General features: G+C 40.8%; 1 protein-coding gene across 4 annotated transcripts in view; it reads right to left on the reverse strand.

Annotated features, from left to right (window-relative positions):
* Positions 1 to 2,827: 2,827 nt before the first annotated feature.
* The window catches only part of TNNI3K (TNNI3 interacting kinase), a 278,366-nt gene continuing 258,431 nt past the window's right edge, over positions 2,828 to 22,762 (reverse strand). For all 4 annotated transcript variants that reach the window (XM_047788640.1, XM_047788642.1, XM_047788639.1 and 1 more), the window contains 2 exons: positions 6,944 to 7,023; positions 2,828 to 3,358 (listed from right to left, as the gene is read on the reverse strand). In XM_047788640.1, coding sequence (XP_047644596.1) covers positions 3,282 to 3,358; positions 6,944 to 7,023 — 157 coding nt within the window. In that variant the 3' untranslated portion in view covers positions 2,828 to 3,281. The remainder of the gene's footprint in view (positions 3,359 to 6,943; positions 7,024 to 22,762) is intronic.

Here is a 22,762-nt window from a genome sequence, read left to right on the forward strand (position 1 = left end):
GTGCTCAATAAATGTGTTTTCTTCTTCCTTTTAGAATTAACATCTCCCTTGTTTGGGAAATTCTTTCTGGTTCTTCTATTTGATTTAAAGGATTTGATTTCTCTTCAGATTTTATTTCAGATGTAAAGAAGACATCACTGTTTAAAGCTGATGGCTCTTGGCTCTAGCTGCCTCAGAAGCATGAGCTTGGCAGTTTACTGTTTTGCAAAAGTGGGTTTTTTAGGTGGTTATTTCCACGAGAGAAAAAAAAAAATAATCTCTACCCTTCTCATGCTCTCTTTCTGCAGAACAGCTCTTTGGCTGCATGATGACATGACATAACAATAAACAACAACATTTGCAATATCTACTACGGTGAACCAGGAACTATACAAAAAGCACTTTATATTATTTGCAATCCTTACAGCAACTTTGCAACATAATATTTATTATCACCATACTATGGATAACGGGGCTCAGAGAAGTGAAGTGACTTGCCCAAGATCACACAACTATTGTAGAAGGTCCCAGTGACTCCAAAGCTAATGCTTATTGTTGGAGGAAGAGAAGAAGGAAGGAAGGATGGAAGGAAGGAAGAAAAGAAGAAATTAAGACAGACAGAGACCAAGAGAGAGAAAGAAATCAGAGCCATTTCAGATGGATCATCTAGTACCAGCCCTTTTTTCCTACTACGGGCATCCATTTTCTCCTCTTTCCCAAGGAAATGTCAGCTTTGGAAATAATTTAACCCAAATAATCACTCTGTTGGAATAACTCTCTCCTGGTGCTGCAGTAATTTGGCTTACAATTATAGCTAATTGAACATCTTCTAAGTAAGCTCAGTGCTGCATGCACATAGAGAAAAAATTTAATGTGCTAAGCATGCAAAAACATGATCATAGACGTTCATTTTTACCACCAGAAAAAGAAAGCAATTAGTGGGACATTTTTTTCAGCGAGGAGAAAAATCCCACACAACCCCCCCTGGTCCCGAGACAAACTCTAAGATGATCCCTGGGCCCCATTAAAGGTGCAGTATTGAAAAGGGCTTGTGAGCTGTAGGTTGGCATCTGCGAAAAGGTTCCCCTTCTCAGGGATCAAGACACATTAGCCTCATTATTTTCAGATACTTGACAAGACAAGAGCCAGAGGGAAGCAGCAACAGAAAGAAATATAGTGTGGGGAGAGGCGGAGGTTAATTAAAGGAAACAAAGAAAGGGAGTTTGACAAATGTGTTCTAGAAAATCCTTCTCTAAAAGAGGGGTATTTCAGAAACAGTCATTCCTCTGGCTCTGACCTCCCTTCAGTGGGAATCTGGGAGGACACCTGCTTCACCCCAGCACTGTTCTTATTAGATGCACGTTCAGATTACTTCCACTGTGAATCTTTTAGTTAAAATTGGTATGTATGTATATATTTAATTTTTTTAACTTTCTATGGTATTCCTTTCAACTCCACTCATAAAAGGATTCCACCCCAAAGTATCCAAGGCTGGTGCCGGCTCATTTCCTAAAGCAGCTTGAGCAGAGGGCTAGAGGGAAAGCCACGGAGACAGGTGCTCTTTGACCAGCCCCTTTTTTCTGTTTTTGCCAGAGGTGTTTTGCCTGTATGATCATGTGAGCCTCCTTGGTCCTGCTTATCATTAAGCCCCTTGGCAACCTGCTGGGTGGGATAGAGTACCTGTGACTCCAAAATAATTGGGTGGGGAAATGAAAGAGCTGGGGGCTAGAAAAAGATACACCTAATTGGAAGTACCAGGGTTTGTTTTAACTTCTACCTCTGGACTTGCACTGGGCTGTCACCAAGCTATTCAGAGCATGTGGGGACTTTCAATTTTGCACCCACAGGTCATAAGAAAAGGCTCAGAAGGATTTAGAGGTGGGGTTGCTGTTGACAGCAATTGCCCTCTAGAAACCTAATTGCTCATTGGGAGGGGTGAGGGGAGGATGGAGGAGCTTGCCACAGACATGGAAGGAGCAATCGGCACGTCTCTTCTTCTATTCCATTTGTCTATGAGTCCACCTTACTAAGGAGGAGAAGGAAGCAGTTTTGCCTAAACGCTGCCAGTCAGGGTCAGGCACTATATTCCTTTCATTCCTCTTCAGGCCCCTAATCTCAGGATTGAAGGCAGGGTGCTCAACCTGGGGCAATTTTGTCCCCCAGAGCACCTTTAGAAATGTCTGGGGACATTTTTGATGTTGTGACTTAAGGAGCTGTTATTGGTATCTGCAAGGCAGAAGCCCCCAGGAAGTTATTAAAAATCTCAGAGTGCGCACAGGACAGCCCCCACAAAGAATGATTCCCTCCAAACTCTCCCCAGTGCTGAGATCCAGAAACCTTGATTTAGAGGATGCCCAATCTTCCTTTACTAATGTTATTTCTCTTACCAAGGTTAAAAGCAGTCATTATGACACTGAATTTTTATGGTTTCCTGCCTGTTCCCCCCCCCCCCCCCGTTAGATTTTCAATGGCAAAACTATTTTGTCTGGTGGAATTATTCTTGTCTTCTTGGCTGGGACGAGCGTGGAGGGCAGATTTCTCATTTTCTTCAGCTATCTTCCCACTGCACTGTGCCAGCTCCTGGTATGATGGGCAGGCTTGCCTTCCTGAGTCAGTTTCATAACAGTGCTGATGGCATTTGTGACACCTTGGCGCTGGCAGCAGCAAGTTACTTGAGTAGAGCACAGAGCACTCGGTACAATGCAGAGAAGGGGGCAAATAATTAAGTGCTATATTTTTGCAAGCTTCTTGATCTGAAGGTCATTACTTATTTTTTTACCAATATATCTGAAAGAGAAAAGTATACTCAGTTGAAGTCTGGTTGGAATGAAATACACTTTGGAATCAATTTTGTGTGCCACCAAAGAATCTTTAATTATAGAACTGGACACTAGAAGTAACATAACATAATGAGATAAGAAAATGAACAATATTCTAAGAAATCAAACGCATGGCTCTCAAACACAAGTGTATGTAATTCAGTCTAGGAAAACCTAATAATGGTTAAGTCTCCACCACAGGCTGAGGCCCCACCTCCAAGCAATGACAATACATTTATTTTTTCATTTACCAAATTAAAAACAATTCTTCAAATGCATGCTGTTTTGGTTCTTTTGCAATTCATTCCTTAGCCACAAATCCAAAGCCCAACTTGTGATAAGGAATTAGATAGGACCAGTATGAACAAGCCAATTTAAGGAGACCTTCGAGGGTAAAATATTATAATTGGAAGCAAGCTGCCATGGCTGGAATTGTTGCTGTCAGTTTGGGGGAAGCTCTCCTTAGGTAAATGTGGAATGCTGTCAGCTGCTGTCCTCAAAGCTGCCACTATTCCGGCAAGAATGAAAATACATCGGGCTCATGGGATCAGACACGTAGCCTGCATCAGGAAAGAAGTTCAGCTGTTACTTACTGGCTTTTCAGCCCACCTCCCCATTTTTCTTAACGAGCCTCACCCAGTACAATGCACAGCTGCCATGCGGCTTCTTCTGGCTCATGTGAACTGCATGCAATTGTAAAACAAAAGCAAAATTTAAAATGAAAACAGAACGCTGAGACCAGAGGAACATCAATGACGGGTGCTGTCTGATTTGAACCCAAGCTGGCCCACTGACATTCTGAGTGTGGAGTGAAGAAGCGCACAGTTCAGGGAGGTGGCCCATCATGATGGCTAAAAGCACAGGCCTCATGTCAGGCAAATCTGGGTTTAAATCCTGGCTCCACTACGTACTAGTTCTGTGACTTGTGTTAAGCTTTCTGAGGCTCAGTGTCTAGACTTGTAAATGGGAGAAACAATATTACTGAGTCAAAAGCTTAGTAACGCACAATGAGCAGTGTCTGACACACAGTGAGTGTGGAACAGATGATGGCTAAAAAGGGAAGGTGGAGATGGTAGAGAGAAAAGGAAGAGGATTCTCTACAGCAGGTTGACTCTGGATGTTTTATTCTTCTCTCTGAGAGTCCTTTTAATTATTATTTTTTGGCTGATCCTGAGGCATACGGAAGTTCCTGGGCCAGGGATTGAACCCTCATCATAGCAGTAACCACACCAGAGTCTTAACCTGCTGAGCCATCAGGGAACTCCCTCTGAGAGTCCAATTCTTAAGTGTACATCAATACTTAGGTCTGGATATTAGTGACATTTGATGCTCATTGAAGCAATAGCCCTGAGTATGTCCAGAGAATTGAACTGGTGCCTCAGGATCTGGCCGCTGTCCTAGAGAACTCGGGACAAGTGCAGGGAAGCAGTTACCGTCCCACTCCGAGTAAGGAAGCCATCCATTGCTTCTGTAAAAACGGGCACATTTGTCAATAGCTATCGCTATGTTTGCTCCTCTTTGATAGCTGAGTTTTCAGAACCAACTCAGCCCTCCGCATTTTCAAGACATCTGGCAATATGCAGCCTGATGGGCATATTTATTTTCATAAGAAGGATCTCTGTCAGAATCTCTTAGGCAGCACATAAACTCTACTGTGAGGAAGTGCCCCTGCTGCAATGCTGCTGCCATGGCCTCTCCTCCTGCCTCTGGTGAGGGCAGCCCTGGTCCACATGAAGTTGTGGTGGGGGGAGGAGGAGGTGAGGGGAAGCAGGGTACGCATGACTGAATCCTGATTCAGGGTGGACACAAATGAAATCTACATCTTAGAGCAAATATATTTCCTTTTGTCCAGGCTGAAACTGCAACTTCATCCCAGGCACAGATAGATGCTCTCATAAGCGTGTGGTCCTTTCACGGCTATAATTAACATTCTCAGGTATCACATGTGGGTTGACTGGCCTGCGATGCTCCATGCCTCTCTCTCCATAGGACTTCAGTGGACATCTGATTGTGAGGGTACACCCTTGTGGGGTGGGTGGGCTCTCCTTCGGGGATGGGTAGCGAAATCTGTGGGGCAGGAGTGCTGACACCTGTTATTGATACCATTATCACCAGAGTTGAAGGACAGACTTTGAGCAGCCACCCAGCTTAAGAGGGACCACAATCAAATTTCACCACAGACTTTAAGACTGAACCATGTCTGCGTGTTTTGTTACTTAAGGGTGAAAAGTCTCAAGCACAGCTTTGTACTTCATTTTATCTTCGTTCTCTAGCCCTGCTCTTTGGCAGTGGGGGTGAGGGGGGGTGAAGGGGTGGTAAAGAAACAGTTTATAAAGTTGCTGTTATATCACAACTGGTTTAGGAAGTGGAGGGCAATAAAAGGGTTCTTTCTTGTCCGATGAGATGTTCCGAATGGGAGGTACTGAATATATCTTATTGGCCTATTGGGCTTTCACTCCATTCAAGTATCCTAATGTTTTCTTCTATCCCGTAGGTATATGCATAGGAAAACATGACTTTTGTATTGCTGCATCACTTTGGTCTAACTTCTCCATCTTGAGGAATTCTGTTCAATATCTTATCCTTTTGAGAAACAGATTGTTAAGTTAAAGAAATTCTTCATCTTGAAACTCCACCATGAAAGGAAAGACTTCTGGTCAAAGCACACATTTCAAAGGGTGCCCTATATTTTTTGGTTGTGCAGTCACGTCTGTAAAGGTTTGCAAAATGATATTATATCCATAAAAAATGTGATGATGTGACACATAGTGCACATTTTCCCGTTACTGGACTGGCCAATTATGTTGTAAAGCTGATGATAAAAAGCACTAAGCGACATTCTAGACATGTGCCGGGAGTCAGAAGTACAAAGTTTCCTTTCTTTAATGTTCTCAAGTCATTTGTCATTATCTGCAGAACAATTTTCCCCCCTTCGTTTTTTAAAGGCTTCCTTCGGTAATGACACTGTAGATGAAGGGCATTGGTGAGGATCCCAAAGCTATAGGGTCTATGGCTATTCCTATAACAGAACCAGGAACACCTCATCCCATTTATTCTTCCTCAAACCCTGTTCTTAAAATAATTCTGATCTCTTTAATTGATATACTTTTTTTTTCAGTCCTCCATATTGTTAAAGGAAGTCCCCACGAATGAACAAGCCCATGCTGAAATTCCAATTAAATACAGAACTCTCTGTATTAAAGATAGGGCTTAGAGGTTGGAAAAAGGACATCACAGGCCTGGCACATTAACATGGCAGCTGATGATAAGGAGGCCAGCCCATCCTCTGGCATCCAGGGGTGAGCATAGACTGTTAACCATCTCTAAGAGCTTTATAAATTCTTTCTAAAACAGTCCCTTGCTAAGCAGATCCCATCAATGATACCCTCCCCTCCTCTCCAGTTTTTTGAAGAACAGCTGGGGTTGCACTTTACTCTCATGTGCTTGCCAAAGAGGAAACACTCCCCCAGGGTATGATGTAATTGGGGAAACTCATCTCTTGTTTACTCCTGCCTCCCTTCCCGATGTGGGGCAGAGAGGCAGTGGGCTCAAGAAGGTAGCAACAGGGTGTCTGGAATGGCATGAGATTCAGGAGATTATTTTCAGAAAAGAGCGGCATTTTTTCTAAGTGCACACACACTCTCATACACTTGTGTGTACACTTACACACTTATGCACACATTATTAAATGCAGAGACAAATGTAGACTTATACAAGGCTTACAAGGGCAAAGTTTGCACTTTTACAATATAATATTTCTAAAGCATCCGCCATTTCTAGATATTACAAAATAGAATCTTTTCTCCTTCATGATCAAATAGGTATCACGGGAGTTCCCATTGTGGCACAGTGGAAACGAATCCGATGAGGAACCATGAAGTTGTGGGTTTGATCCCTGTCCTCGCTCAGTGGGTTAAGGATCTGGCATTGCAGTGATCTGTGGTGTAGGTCGAAGACGAGGCTCAGATCTGGGGTTGCTATGGCTGTGGTGTAGGGCAGCGGCTATAGCTCCAATTAGACCCCTAGCCTGGGGATCTCCATATGCTGCAGGTGCGGCCCTAGAAAAAAAAAAAAAAAAAAAAAAGCCAAATAGGTATCACCTTCCTAGGGATGGTTTCCTTAGTCTGAAAAATCTGTGTGCTTACCATATTTGTCAATGGGTGAGAATGGAAGACTTCTCTTCATATCCTCCAAAGACAGGCCTTGAGAGGGACATTGTCCAGCACTGGAAAATTCCACAAGACACTATGAAAACCATGGTGGTAGTTTGCTAATAACATTCTTATAAAACAATTTATTCACTCAACATTGATACCCAGAAAAGTGGCAGAGTGATACAAAGGTGGTTTTATCTTACTATTGACTTGTGGAGGAAAAGTTCAAACCTATTGTGAGTCCTGGCTCTTCCAGGTCAGCTACAGTTCCTAGCTGTGTAACCTTGGACATGGCACCCTTTTTGAGCCTCAGTTTATTGATCAAAAAAATGGGAAAAGTACATAAATAACTTGCAATTTTTAAAATATTTTAATTTTTTCCATTATAGTTGATTTACAGGGTTTTGTCAATTTCTACTGTACAGCAAAGTGACCCAGTCACACACACACACACTTATACATATATTCTTTTTCTTACATTATCCTCCATCACAAGTGACTAGATATAGTTCCCTGTGCTACACAGCAGGATCTCATTGCTTATCCACTCCAAATGCAATAGTTTGTATTTATTAACACCAAACTCCCAGTGCATCCCACTCCTTAATTTGTTTTGATAATTAAATAAAGCAAAAGAGAACTGAATATAAAACCTAGGTTAATATCCTTTCAAGCCTTACTTAAAAGGGACTAATAATCAGAATATTATTTTTTACTAATAATCGATGTAAATGAAACACATTCTGGGAGGTATTATTATTATTATAATGGTAATTATGAGATGATAATAATATTTATTGCATGATTCCTATGTATTAAGCATTTATATAGTCTATTTCATTTATTTAATCTTTATCATATTATTACCAAATTATTTCTCTTATTTTATAGATTAGAAACTGAAGCTGGGGCAGTTATAAGTAACTCTTGCACAGGGTTGGTTAATGGCTCATTTAGGATTCAAATTCAAGTCTTTCATATCTAAAGCCTGTACCCTTGCCCACTATTCAAATGGGAATTTCTGTGTGATCCCTGGCCTTCATTAATCCTTTCCTTTGCCAAACTTCTACTTTTCTACCATTTTGCTTAATGGAATCACCTCGTTTTTACCTCTTCAGACTCAAAACCCTCACCCTAATATTTAATCACATCCATCAGTTAGTTATATATCTGTAATTCCTTTTGTAATCTCTCTCATCCATACTTTGGCATCTTCAAAGAGGCTACCCTTGTTGCCCCAGAACTACCCTCACTGTGTCCATAGCAGAACTCTTAACTCCCTGGTCCCAAGCCAGTTCTCTCCAGGTCATTGCTGGCACCACATTACTCAGTTCTTGGAGTTATCCTTGATATCTTTGTTTTTCTCACCTCTCTCATCTAATACAAATACTTTTAACTTTGTTTCCAAAATGTAACACTAATCTATCCAGTGCTCCTCCTTCAAGGTCTTGGCCATATAGTGTCTTTCATGTCTGGACCTCTGCAAATTTGCCTCCTCATTGATTTTCTTGCTTTCACTTCTGTCCCCTTATAACCCATTCTCCATATATTACCCAGAGTCATCTTTACAAAATACAAAACAGAACAATCCATTCCTTTACTTAAAAACATACTTAAAATTTTCCAATGGCTTCCCAGCTCATTTAGAATAAACCACAAATACTTTACCCTCATGTGCAAGGCCCCGGCCCTGCCTACGTCTCCAACCTCGACTCATATCCCTCTCCCTATTTTTTTTTTTTTTTTTGCTAAGCACTTCTTTTTGGCATTCTTTCTGTCTTTTGAACTTTCCAAACTCTTTCCCAATCCAGAGCTTTTTGTTGTTGTTAACTCTGTTTGAAATGCTTTTCTTAATGAACCCAAATCCCAGTTTACTGAACCCCTCTCCTTGTCATCCCCATGACCAGCTCTGCTGTCATTCAAGCCTTAGTTGAATGTCATCTGCTCTGAGTGACCTTACCTGACCACCATTCTCTTGCCTATGGTCACTCTCTGTCACATTACCTATTTCTTTCAGAACTATATAAAAATATCCTGTTTATTCATCCATTTATTTCCATATTCTTTCAAACAATGAAATTGGAAGCTTTATCTATTGTATCTCCCTTATTCCCTGCTATGTACTCAACACTCAGCACATAGGAGCTCAATAATTAATTTTATATGATCTAATTAACAGATTTCCTAAATGATGTCCTTCTCTTCAGTCATTCAACTCTCCGCTCCACAAGGTCTTTCTGTGACAAGATCTTACTGGGCACTTCCCCTGTGACCTATGGCAGTTTCGAACCACTCCAACCCCTCTGCAATCTAACCTTCCTTGCATTCTGTGTGTATGTGTATTCTACAACTCCTCAATCCTGCTTTTTTCCCCCTGAATTTTCCCTTCTCTAGGTAATACCCCACTAAGAAGAATGCTCCTGCAGGTTAGAGATCCTGTTTGACAACTTTGGGTCTCCTATGGGGCTTAGCTGGTACTTTGTAAATAGTTAAAATAATAAAAGTGTGTTAAATTTACCACAAAATGTTCATTTGTTAAAGTTAGATTTTTCTAAACATGCATATGAATTCACATTGATTAATTCACTTGCCTTAAAAGTGACTTCATGTTTTGCCTCACTTTCTTAAGCTATAAAGTGAAGATGTTGTTTCTTAGAGGAAAGCAATGATAAAAAAGAAGAAAAAAAGTATTGGCTTAAAGTGTGATCTCAAGTACTGGACATGGTGTGATCTCAATCAGCATTAAATGCACACTCAGTCCTGGGCAATATAATATCACTCAAAATATTTTTTCAAAATAAAAATTACCCTACTAATTCCTGTAGCCTCTTTAGTACTCTAACTCCTTTTTAAAATGTGCCATAACCAGTAGTCTTGGCAACAAGAAGATAATAGGGAATAAATATTTTATCATCCAAAAGGCTATCAGTTTTCCTAAGAATAAAAGTCCATCTCTGAGCTGTCTTATTTATTCAGTTGCAGAATGCAATTCATGCCAGGGGACTTAACCTTCCTGCCCAAGAGATACCACATAGGCTGTCTCTGGCCACTCTTCTAGGGTGACAGACAGATGGACACTAAGCACACCCTAGTCAAACAAAGCAGAAGAAACCAGACCCCGATCAGAGGAACTTGTTGTTCTCAACCCATGTGTATCCAGACTTCAGCAGGAGTTTCACAGAAGCCCAGAGTTTGAGAGACACATCAGGACCTCTGTTTGCAGAAGTCGTGGTTAGTGAAAACAGGCATTTCCAGGATGCAGCTGCCCCATGAACTCAATGAAAGTAAATGTGAACTAATGACAGGTAAGGAAAGCATTCAGTTTTGCAGTGTTTCATATTATTGGTCACCTAGGTAGCTTCTTTTATGCTAAAAGGATGATATATATTATATATAGGCATGTATATGAATGATATGCAATAAATGGCAATTTTATGTATACTTTTTATGGGGATGGAATGAAATTTTCTCTTTTAAATAGAACATTATAGTCTTAGGCTAGTTCGTGTATACTACAACATTATATTGATATATCTTATTTTAATGCTAAAAAGTTTCAGTCATTTTAGGCTAAATAAGTTCATATTAGCTTGTGATGTATATGTAAAGATAAGCATAATTATTAGCCATTTTCTCTTAAAAGGTGCACTAAGGGATGAATAATTTATCCAGAATGAAGAGCAGAACCAAAATTCAGAAATTATGTTTTGCTTCTTAAGCCATGCTTTATGGGTATAGAGTACCTAGATGACTGGCTGCTAATGAGGCCAGTTTACACCCAAATCTAAAACATGCAATTCATATTTTTGTGTGTGTATGCAATTCAGACTATGGCTTGTCAGCACAAAATAGCCTGTTTGCAAAAAGTCACTCATGCAAAGACAACAAGGGCATTCAAAACTAAAATATGAGACTATGTTGGATTGAAATGAATGCAGAGATAATGATGCTCACGACAAGGACATTAAGCAAAAATATTATCCAATGAGAATTAAATCAATACACATGTAATAAATACAGAGGAACTGTGAAGAATAGGGAAAGTACTAGCAGATAAAATATACCCCAACATAGTTTCAGTTCTTCCAAGTAGGACTTAGGTAGTGTGGACACATTAAACTGGTGGGTTAAAGAACATTCCAGGCAAAACTCCAGAAAGGAATATTAAAACAAAATTTTCTGTATACTTAAAAAAAATTCTGCTAACCACTAGCATGGCTTCAGTAAGAAAAAAGAAGTAGTGCCAGACTGACTTTATTTCTTTTTGTAAGGATAAATTTGAAGGGGAACTCCATAGGTTAGAACATAACAGCCAGATTCCTGCAGATAATGGGCAGAGTTTCTCCTGAATGCTTTGTTAGTAACGAGGGGTCATCTGTGCCAGATGACAAATGGTTAGACTGGGCTGCTGCCGGTTGAATATTCAGGACCAATGCAGGCCTCAGGTAGGTTGACATTCCCCTCAGTTTTAAGTTGAGCCTTAGACATTGGGGATTGTTGAATCATAATACCATATTTCCTAAAATTAGAATTGCCCCAAAATGGATGGAGTTGTTCCAAAAGGCGGTATTTGTCCCATCTGCTGGATGTAATCAAGCTGTGGCTGGAGCATCTTGTGGTGCTGGGGGCTACAGAGGGAGCCAGGTGTCCACTTGGAGGTCCCATGACATGATGTTCTGGGTCCCTATATTTCTTACATTCTATGATTCTTTCGAAGGTATCTGTGAACCATGTAGACTTTGTGAAACTAGCTTTGATGTGTTGGAAAGGCAAAGTGAGATTACACAGTTCCCACTTAGGCAGGAGATTTTTATCTTCCTTATCCACCCTGTCTGACATTTGGTCAGGGCTGAAAGCCTGATTCCCACACACATGCCACAGCATCCCTGGCTACACATTATGTTCCTACTAAAGCTGGTGTTTGCAGCTTTTTGTCTAGATACATTTCTTTGATATAGTAACTGAACCATGCTATTTGCCTGAAGGAACCATCTTCCTTTAGCGTTTTTTTTTTTTTTTTTTTTTCCCCTAAGGAAGAACCACACTGCCATCTAAGATGAAGCAAAGGCAAGTGTGGAGAAATCACTTTCACATAAACCCATCATTAAGTATTTGAATGACAGGTTGTATAAGGTTGGGATTGGAACATTCAGAGCTGCTTCACAAAAGCTTTTATATCAGATAAATTGGTAGAATACTCATATTGCAATGCCTGAGGGGTGGGGGGAAAAAACCCTGAAACATTCTGTCATCTCTTAATCCAGAAACATATATTGTTAAGGGAGGCCCAAGAGGAAATAAGGAAAATTCTGTGTCTGCAGAGACTCCAGGGAATTTTGGTGCCATTTTGCCCAAGTGCTGGGCTCAGACAGTGCCACGGTGAGTGCAAGTGGACTCATTCAAAGTCTCAAAAGCAGCCAGTATTGTGGCTTCCAAACTACAGCCTGCCAAATGCTTTTGGTACTAAAGCAGTGAATCATGGTTTTGGCTGTGGTGTTTCATGAATTCTCAGCATACTTGCTAGTGCCATAATTGCTTCTGACTGAAGTACATTCCAAAGAAGATTTCAGATGGGCATATAGTCCACAACAAACCATTTTTTTTGGCCTCGCCTGCAACATTTGGAAGTTCCTGAGCCAGGGGGCAAACCCAGCCATAGCAGTGACCCAAGCTGCTGCAGTAACATTGCCAGATCCTTAACCTGCTGTCCCTCAAGGGAATGCCCACAAGAAACCATTTTTATTATGTTCTTCAAGTGTGACTTTTGCAGAGCTAGGGATTTTGACTTAGTGAATTATAGCAAACGTATATAGTCTACGTGGCTTGGAAGCAAGAGTGAAATGAAAACAACCAAATGAAAATAATATGACCTAGAACATTAAGTTCTATCATCATGATATAATAATAATTTCTTATATTTGAAAAGGGCTTTATAGCTCGTACATACTTTTCTTGATTAGCTTAAAGATTTTTTACAAAACCTCCTGAGGTGTCTGAGAAGGTATTAATGCTATGCAGGTGGAAGTCAGGCTCAGAAAGTCTGAATAACCTGCATAAACTCACAGAGCTATCAAGAGGCAGAACCAGAACCTGAACAAAGGTCGTTAGACTTCCAGTCCATGTTCTTCTAAAATACACTTCATTTAACAGCAGCACATGTCAAACTGTTGGAGTGTTACCATTAGGGGAGCTCACTGAATTAGTCATGAGTAACAGAGTTTTGGACCTGTTGCATGATGATCAATAAATTCTTCATGTTCCATCCATGTTGCTGCAAATGGCATTATTTCATTCTTTTTTATGGCCGAGTAGTATTCCATTGTGTATATATACCACATCTTCCTAATCCAGTCATCTGTTAATGGACATTTCCATGTCCATGTCTTGACTATTGTGAATAGAGCTGCAATGAACATGTGGGTGCATGTGTCTTTTTTAAGGAAAGTTTTGTCCAGATATATGCCCAAGAGTGGGATTGTTGGGTCATATGGTAGTTCTATGTATAGATTTCTAAGGTACCTCCATACTGTTCTCCGATATTGGTTGTACCAGCTTACATTCCCACCAACAGTGCAGGAGGGTGTTGGGGGAAATAACAATAAAAATAAATTAAAAACAAACAAATAAATAAATTCTTCATGGAGAAATATTTCTCACCACTATAGGAAAGCCAGAACCAGCTTTCTTTTGTCAGAACTTTTCCTTATCTAGCAATGGTCTTCCTGTCCCTGAGCAGTGATGTCAAAACATGAGACACACACTGAACTTTCCAAATGAGATGTTTATGATTGCCCCCAAATGCTCAGAGCGTGTGCAAGGTTTCCTAAGCTGCATGCACGGGGATTCATCTTCCTAAATTGCCCAAAGTTGAACAGAAAACGATTAGGTTACTAGTGTGATTAAAGACTTCAGGCAACATTTTCTTCCATTCAAGTTGGTCCAATTAGTTTTTGTGCAGCTAAAAATGCCCTCGGGCTACCTGTAACCTGGAAGATTTAGCCATTTGGACTCTGCATAAAATAACATCATCCGAGGCCTCACAGCTTTGCAAATATGCTTTGTGCTTTGTTGGACCTGTTCGCCGTCTGTCCTAACAACGTTACCTATGTAAGAATATTAGCACAGAGATCAAAGCCATATGCACCCTCATCCCCTTCCTCAAGAGGAATATATCTAAGTTAGAAGTCATTTCTTTCACTCAAAAGGAAGCACATACAGGTAATATTTAACCAGAATTTCAGTTCTTTGACACTAATCTAAGGGACTAATATGAAGAAAAGGTGAAGAAACAGCCTGCTGAGATCCCTAATAAAGGTGTTTACACAAAGAAAATAAATGCCTTCCCATAGAAAAGGCTACTAGAGTCATCTGGCTGTTCCTTTTGGCATTTAGCTGAAAACAAATAGATCTATTTAAAACAGATCTGTCAGAAGGGATAAATGCCTTTCTACACTTTGCAATGTCTTTCTAGGCAGCATACCTTTTCTCTGGCCTAAGAGAAAGAAAACATTTCTATTAGAAATGGAATCACCTTTGGCCTAACTTTGAAATAGTCCAGACTCTTATGAATAAGCCTTTGCTAATTTGTCAGATAAATTCAACATATTTATTTATTCATGATTTCATCCTGGCTGTTTTCAAAACATTATTTTGTCTTTGTCAATATTCCCTACTTGATCATATCCTAAATTAAAACAAATTTTATTGCACCCATTACAGCAAATGGGCAATGGCCAGAGTATTTAATGGGGCTAGAGGTCGGTGCAAAGTGTCTCTTTCAGGAAAATCAAACCCATCAGCTTTCTTTCACTGGCAAGTGTTCCCAGGCTATAAAAGGACTGAAAGGCTTGGCAATGGGTCATAGCTCTGCTTGAGCCATTAGGCAAATATCCAAGGTCTCAGCTCCCCCATTTTTAAAGGAAAAAGCAATTAAGCAAAGAATTATGAATAAGGAAAAATGCAGGAAGAACTAAAAATATGGATTAATGCCTTGATGGCTCATAAATTATTAATGAATAGTAATTAATGAACCCCAAACACTACCACCTCTCAATTTACCTCTGCTTTAAGCAGGTACAAATGAGTCAATTGTACAATCCAGCAGGACTGGACTTTGCATGCCAAACTAAAACCGAGGAACATCCTTTAAGGATAAGAATCTTTCTTATCCCTCACTGTCTGTACTTACCATTATTCAACAAAGGGAAAGCTTGTTAAATTTTAGAACTGTGAGATCTTGGTAGCATGGCAGTCATAAAACCCACTCCTCATTCCTCCCACCTCCCAGTTTACTGAAAAGGAAATTGAAGGCTTATAAAGTGAAATAACACATCCAAGTTCATACACTAAAATTATACTGAGGTCAGGAATATAAGCTGGAGTTCTAAATGTCAGGTCTTTGTTGTTGGTTTTTATTCTTATTTTTAAATGAAAAGGGAAACTGAAATATGTTGCCTACTTGCTAAGTGCCAGGAACTTAACTAGATGCCTTACAAACCTTGTTTATTACCTTTGCTCCACCTAACAGCCCATTTTATGTGTGAGGAAACTAGGGCTCAGAGAGTCTAAACCGCGTCCAGGATCACACAGCTGTAATTCAAACCTAGGACAGGCAGCATTCAAATCTCCTGCTTTCCCCACTTAACCTTGTTGGCTCTAGAAGTGTCTCCCAATTGTTTACCTGTAACATTGTCTCTTTCTTTGTCTGTCTCCGTGGCTGTTTATTGAGCCCAATGCCAGGTGCTGTGCTAGGTGCTGGGATGCAGATAGGAGCGCGATGGGCACGGGCTCCACCGTCTGGGGTAAACAGAAATGTAGATGTGTACAGGTACGCTTTGCTTTCATGTCTGGAAACATGGTACATATTCTAAAGAGTCCCCTCCTATGTGGAGGAAATGACTGGAGGCACAAGTAAGGGTTTCCAAGGGGTGGGGACTTTTGGGGACAGGGCTGGGTAAGAGCATGTGCAAAGACCTAGGAAATTAAAAGGCCAAAGTGAATATGCGTGTGTGTGTAGTTTTTTCTTTTTAGGGTTACACCTGTGGCATATGAAGTTCCCAGACTAGGGGTCGAATCAGAGCTACAGCTGCCGACCTAGACCACAGCTCACAGCAACGCCAGATCCTTAAGCCACTGAGTGAGGCCAGGGATCAAACCTGCCTTCTCATGGATACTGGTTGGGTTTGTAACCTGCTAAGCCACAATGGGACTCCTAAATACATACATACATATATATATAATATATATATATATATATATATATATATATATATATATTTTAACTTTTCATTTTGAAGCAAACTCAAAATAAAGAAAGGCTGCAATATTGGTCCTTTTTTCCCCCTGAACCACTTGAGCAAATTGCCAATATGATGTTCATAATCTCCCCAAAACATTAGTGTACTCCTAAAACAGAGAGATATTCTCCTACATAACCACAACATAACCACTTCATTCCACCACCTATCCTCAGACTCCATTCAAGTTTTGTCATTTATCTTAATAATGTTCTTTATAGCAAAATGATCTAATTCAGAATAACATGCTGCCTTTGGTTATGCTTCTCTAATCTCCTTCAACCTGGAACAGTTCTTAGTCTCTCCTTGAATTTCATGACCTTGACATTTTTGAAGATGAAAAGCCAGTAATTCTGCAGAATATCCTTCAATTTGGCTTTATTTGAGCTTTACTTACGATAAAATTAAAATTAAACATCTTTGGTAGGAAGTATCACAGAAATGATGCTATATTGTTTTCATTATGTCTCAATACATTTATCTCATTATTGTATTGTTAATTTTGATTATTTGATCAAGGTAGAGTCTAAGAGAGCTCACCACTACAAAATTATTCTCTTCCTCTTTGTAATTAATAACTGTTTTGGGGGAGAGATCCCATATCTCATCTAAATTTCATTATCTTTATTTCTTTATATCTGTGTGGGCTTAAAGTTACTATTTCATTCAATGAATTATAATGTTATGGTTGTTATTTATTTTGATGCTCAAGTTATCTCATAGTTGGCAAGCAGTCCCTTTGATATATACCTCTCTTTCTTTGAGTACTTCTTTGCTTTTTGGTACAAGATATTCCAGGCATATTTTGTATATTCCCTGTTCCCGACTTGAAATCTCCCACTTCTCCAAAGTATCCTGTTTCTTTTTAGTGGAGATTAGTATTTAGAAACCAAGATCCAGGTGCTTGGTGTGCTGTTAAGCCCTCTCACTGAGCAGACAAAGCTAGAGAATATACAGATATATACACAACTATAAATGCATTTAGACTTCTCCCTCCAGCCCTAAATAGGAAATCCATACCTGTATTGCCAATTCAAATCATCACAGGGCCTATCTTAGTTTTCTCCCTTTCCATATATATGTGCGTGTGTGTGTGTGTGTGTGTGTGTGTGTGTGTGTGTGTGTGTGCACATGCCCCTCTCTGACCAGTCAAAAACCTGATTCCCATTATCCTTAGTATATTTACTTAATTTGATCAACACCCCTGAATGTACAAACCTCTGGCTGCTGTTGCACCGCCACCCCTCAGTGCACACGGACACCCTTCTTTACCCCACTCGGGTCCCAATATTCCATCCCCACTGTTGTCCCCACAAAGATGCCCTCCTTACCATCTTGGGTTCTGACCCCCTGCCCTGGGATATTCCCCACCTGTGTGCCCCAAGTGGGTGCCCTCCTCACCCTGCTCGGATTCCAATCACTGGCACAGGACTGCCTGCCTACACCTATACCCTCACTGCTCTCATGTCCCAACCTCTCACCACCAGGCACCTTCCTATGCAGATGCCCTTCTCAATTTGCATGGAACCCCAGAGGCCACAACTTCCCTACACGGTGCTGACACTCCATGTAGGGCCATTGCTTCAGTGCCTCTCTCACCAACGCCCTCCCTCCTAGGCTTGGACCTCAACCTCTCATGCCAGGCTGTTCTCCCATGTGGACATCGTCCTCACCATACCTGGGTTCCAGCACCTTGGCTGGGCAGCCCAACCCCTAAGGAATCCCTTTGTCCTTCCCCTCTGACTTCTAACCTTATACCAGGCAGCTGCCACTCACCACTCTCACCACCACTCGCACCAGTCTCTTGCCATACGTGGATTCAGACATCCTGCTCTACATCCTTGGCACGCTTGACCTTGCCCAGCCCTCTAATGGCTTTCGGTACTCAACATTCATGAAGAGAAGGGAAGAGGGAGAAGAGGAGTAACAAGGTTGAATGTTAAAAAATATGAATAAGATGATGTGATGTCTCTGCTCCAAATCCCTCAGTGACTGCCCCACACCAGCAGAACACCATCCCCAAGCCCTGTCCTTGCTGAAGAAGCCTTCGTGGTCTGGCCTCTGTCCACCTGGGACTTCATCCCATACCTCTCTCTCCCTGCTCCCTGTCCTCCGTCCACCACAGAGGCCTTCTAGTCCTCTTCTTTGTTCATGTCTTAGGAACTCTGCACTTGCTTTTTAGCTCTGCTACATGCTGTTCCCCATGGTCTTCCTTGTATTTGCCACTCTCACCATCACATCTAAACTAGCTGTCTAGTCATTCTTGATGCCATCAACTTGTTTTAATTGTGCACTTATCACCATCCCCGTTTTCTTGTATGTCTATTCATTGTCACCTATACAGGTGGGTACAGAACTCTGCCCATTTGCCTTATTTGAGAAGCACCTTCTCACGTTTCTATATACACCCATAGTTTCCTGCATCTCTCTGTCCTTAAAGGAGGGGGCAGAGCTAATGCTCCTTCCCACACACGGTGAGTGACCCTCAATTGTTGAGGAATAAGAGTGGTTGGATAAATACTCTAGCTTCCTTGATCCTCCCTGGGAAAATTCCAAAGCATGTTCTACACCCTCATTGGTTACATGACTCTATTAAGCCTCAACTGCGCACAGCAGTAACTTATTTGTTAACATGCCCCTTATTTACTTTCCTCCTTCTCCTTTCTTTCACTGTGCTTCTTCAGATCATGTCCAAAAACATTCAGATCCTTGTTTCATGGTCTGTTTTTGGAGGGACACAAACTAAGATGGTCTGCCTCACCTGACTAGAATGTAAGTTGCATTAGGGCAGGGACTTGTCTGTTCTTAAGTACTATTGTGTCTCAGTTTCCAGTGCCTTAAACTAACTGTCATGTAATAGACACCCAATAAATAAGTACAAAATGAATAAATAAATGAATAAATAAGCGATGATTCTTTCCTTGCAACATCACTCATTTTTAACTTTGCTTACTTCTGATTCATGGGTCAACCTCCTTCCTTCCATTTCTTTAGCCACCGCTCAAAGGTGAGCTGTATTCCCCTGACGGTTCATGCATGACAGCAGTGACCTTTGCAGAAGGCTTCTTGTTCCTATTCCCTGCCCAACCACTTCCACCCTCCCCATCATTGCTAGAAAAATTTAAGAATGATTCTCGTCATGGAGTCATGGTCATGGATGAACCTCATCCGTTCAGTGGTCCCGAGCACTCTCCTACAGATAGGAAAGTGGAATGGAGGGCAGCAGGAGCCTCTGCTCACAAAAGAGGTGTATCTTCCTCTTTTGTGATAGAGCTGCTGGCCACGTGGAAAGGAGGAAAGAACCACAAAGGTCTCAGTGTTGCCTCAGCCATTTGCTCTGATCACTGGCACAGAATTTGTCTGGTTGCAAGCTCAGCTGACCCCCAATTAGACCGTGGATGGACCCTGCCTAGGAGTCTCTGTATCCCCTGGAGTCTCACACAGCACCTGGCATTGACAAGTTGAGGTTAATGTGTTCCTGAAGACTGACTTTATAATTTTCCATGAGGAGATGGGTTTCCAACGTCTGCAGTTTCAGAGCTATGTGACTTGGGAAATTGGATTATTTCTTTATGTTTCTAGAGGAAGGGTCAGAAAATTTTTCCTGTGAAAGGCCAGATACTAAATATTTTAGGCTTTGCAGACCACATAGTTTCTGTTGCACTTATTCAACAAATGCTGCTATTGTAGCATAAAAGCAGACGTGGACAGTATGCAAACAAGGAAGTAGGACTGTGCTTCACTAAAACTTTACAAAAATAAGCAGGGAGTTGGATCTGGCCTGTGGGCCATAGTTTATTAACTACTGCTTTAGAGCAATAGATAAACCCTAAACATGTTGCTTTCCTAATCTGCTTTCCACCTTTGGGCCAAACAACACAATCTCAGTGAAAGTAGGAACTCCACTTGTCTTTCATTTAATAGTTCCCTTGGAAGAGGAATAATAAGGACTAAAATACATGAGCTAATGGCAAAACAGAAAAAATACATAGTTTATTTTACATTTATTCAGTGTTTCACGCTTGTGCAAATTATATTCTCACTTAACCCTCATTGCAACCCTATGAATAAGGGGATTTTATTTTCATCCTACAGCTGAGACATCTGAGGCTTAGGGCAACTAACCGGCCCAAGGTCACATAGCTTATAAATGGTTGAACTTGAATTTGACCTCTAGTCCATCTGAGCCCAAGCTTTTAATCACTGCTTTATAATAATGGCCACTGTGTGGGTATGTAAATAAAAATCAGAAAACCAATTTTATTGATGGAAGATGAAAGAAGCAACTACACAGATGCCTACAGAGCACTACACATTCTTTTCCCCTTCTGGATGGAGGAATGTTCAAAGGCCATCTTCGTTGATTTTACATCTCTAGGCTCCCTTGTATGAAGTCAAATCCCTGCAAGAAATTCCATGTTCCTTTGTTCTTTATGACAGGCCAGTCTGAATGGGAAGATTTTAAAACTCCCTAAACTCTTTGAACATGCAGAACATTGATCTTCACAAACCATTTGAAACACCCTAAGGAGGTTACAAAATTACAAGCAATTTTTTTTTGTTTTGTTTTGTTTTAAGTGAATGTATACCAAACCTCTGGGACCTTTTGCCTCATCACACAGCACTAAAGCTTTCCTCTCCTCCTCTGTGTATTCTCTACTGTCAGACCCTGAATAACAAAGCAGTATTATGTTGCTAGGGTGCCTTTTTCTCATTGAAAAGCTCTTCTCCTGCCAGTAATGTGGGGGCTCTTACCCTACTCTGGTGTGAGGATATGTCTCTGAATCCTGGGGCAGCCACAGGTTTGACATTTCCTGCTGGGCCGACCACTGCTCTTGCCTTTGGTGTTGGCAGGAACATGACTGCGGATTCTGTAAGAAGTGCTCTGTGGCCTTCTGCACAGCTAGATCTGCATGGCCATCCTTATATTGGTGTTTATTAAGCCTTGATATGTGGCACCAGACTGCACGCTCCTTCAGAACAGGAGTCAGGCTTTGTTATTTATCTCTGTTGCCCTGGCATTTGGGGTCTGGCACAGAGTATGCTTTCGACACCTATTGAAAAAAAGAATTTGGTGGAACTAAACTCCTGGTCATTTCTGCAGGTTCATTTCTCAGGCTCAGCTCTGTGCAAGGTGGCCAGGTGGTCAGAAACATAAAGTCTGAGTCAGACAGAGTCAGGTTTCCGGTCCCAGCATCTCCCCTTCCTGGCTGTGGCTCTTGAGCAAGTGACTTAGCCTTCCTGTGCCTTATTTTCCTTCTGAGCACTGGAGGATAGTAATGGTAGCTATCATAGGGGGTCTTTGTGTGGAGTACAGGATGACATACACATAAAGTAGGCAGAAGAATCCCTGACCCATATCGTCCTCATCCTTATTACCACTTATGCCTAGAGCAGTATTTCCTTCTCCTCTTCCACTGGATAACGTTACTCAGCTTTCAGTCCTGGGCATTCTCCTCTCCAACACCTGGTTGGATGCCCTCTTTGGGATGTTCTTTATTAAATCATTCATCATTGCTTTTTAAACTTGTCTGCCTCCCCTAGTACATAGGCCAGGGTCTGTGCCAAATAAAGTATTTATTAAATAATTGTATGAATGGACAGTAGATTTAAAAGAGCAAATTAATTGCAGCCACTATGGAAAACAACATGAAGTTTCCTTAAAAAAACTATAAATAGAGTTGCCATAAGATTCAGCAATCCCACTCCTGTGCATATATGGAAAAGATGAAAACTCTAATTCAAAAAGATACATGCACCCCAAGGTTCACTGCAGCACTATTCACAATAGTCAAGACATGGAAGTAGCCTAAGTGTTCACTGACAGAGGAATGGATAAAGATGTGGTGTGTATTTATGTATATACATATATAATGGAATATTATGTAGCCATCAAAAGAATGAAATATGCCATTTGCAGCAACATGGACCTAGAAATTATCATGTTAAGTGAAGTCAGACAGAGAAAGACAAATATCATACATTATCATTTATATGTGGAATCTAAAAAAGTCAGACAAAGACAAATATCATATATTATCATTTATAAGTGGAATCTGAAAAAACTGATACAAATGAACTTACAAGACAGAAACAGACCCACAGACTTTGAAAAGAAATTTATGGTCACCAAAGGAGAAAGGAGGGGAGGGAAGGATTAACTAGGGATATGAGATTAACAGATATGAGCTATTGTATAAAATAGATAAACAAGGATTTACTGTATAGCACAGGTTAACTATATTTAATGCCTTGTAATAACTTGTAATGCGAAAGATCCTGTACACACACACTGTACAGGATGACTCTGCTGTATACCTGAAATTAATACAATATTATAAATCAACCCTAGTTTAATAAAAAAATTAAAAATAGCAAATTAATTGGCCACCATTCCTCTCAGTGCCATAAAATACCTTAGGTCAGGTGATCCTTTAAGAAGCAACTTAATGCGATTCCTTCTCTGTTCAATCCCTGCATTGACAGGCCTCTCTATCTCAGCAAATCCCAGATC

This window comes from Phacochoerus africanus, chromosome 8 (genome assembly GCF_016906955.1).
Source record: "Phacochoerus africanus isolate WHEZ1 chromosome 8, ROS_Pafr_v1, whole genome shotgun sequence".
Lineage (NCBI taxonomy): Eukaryota > Metazoa > Chordata > Mammalia > Artiodactyla > Suidae > Phacochoerus > Phacochoerus africanus.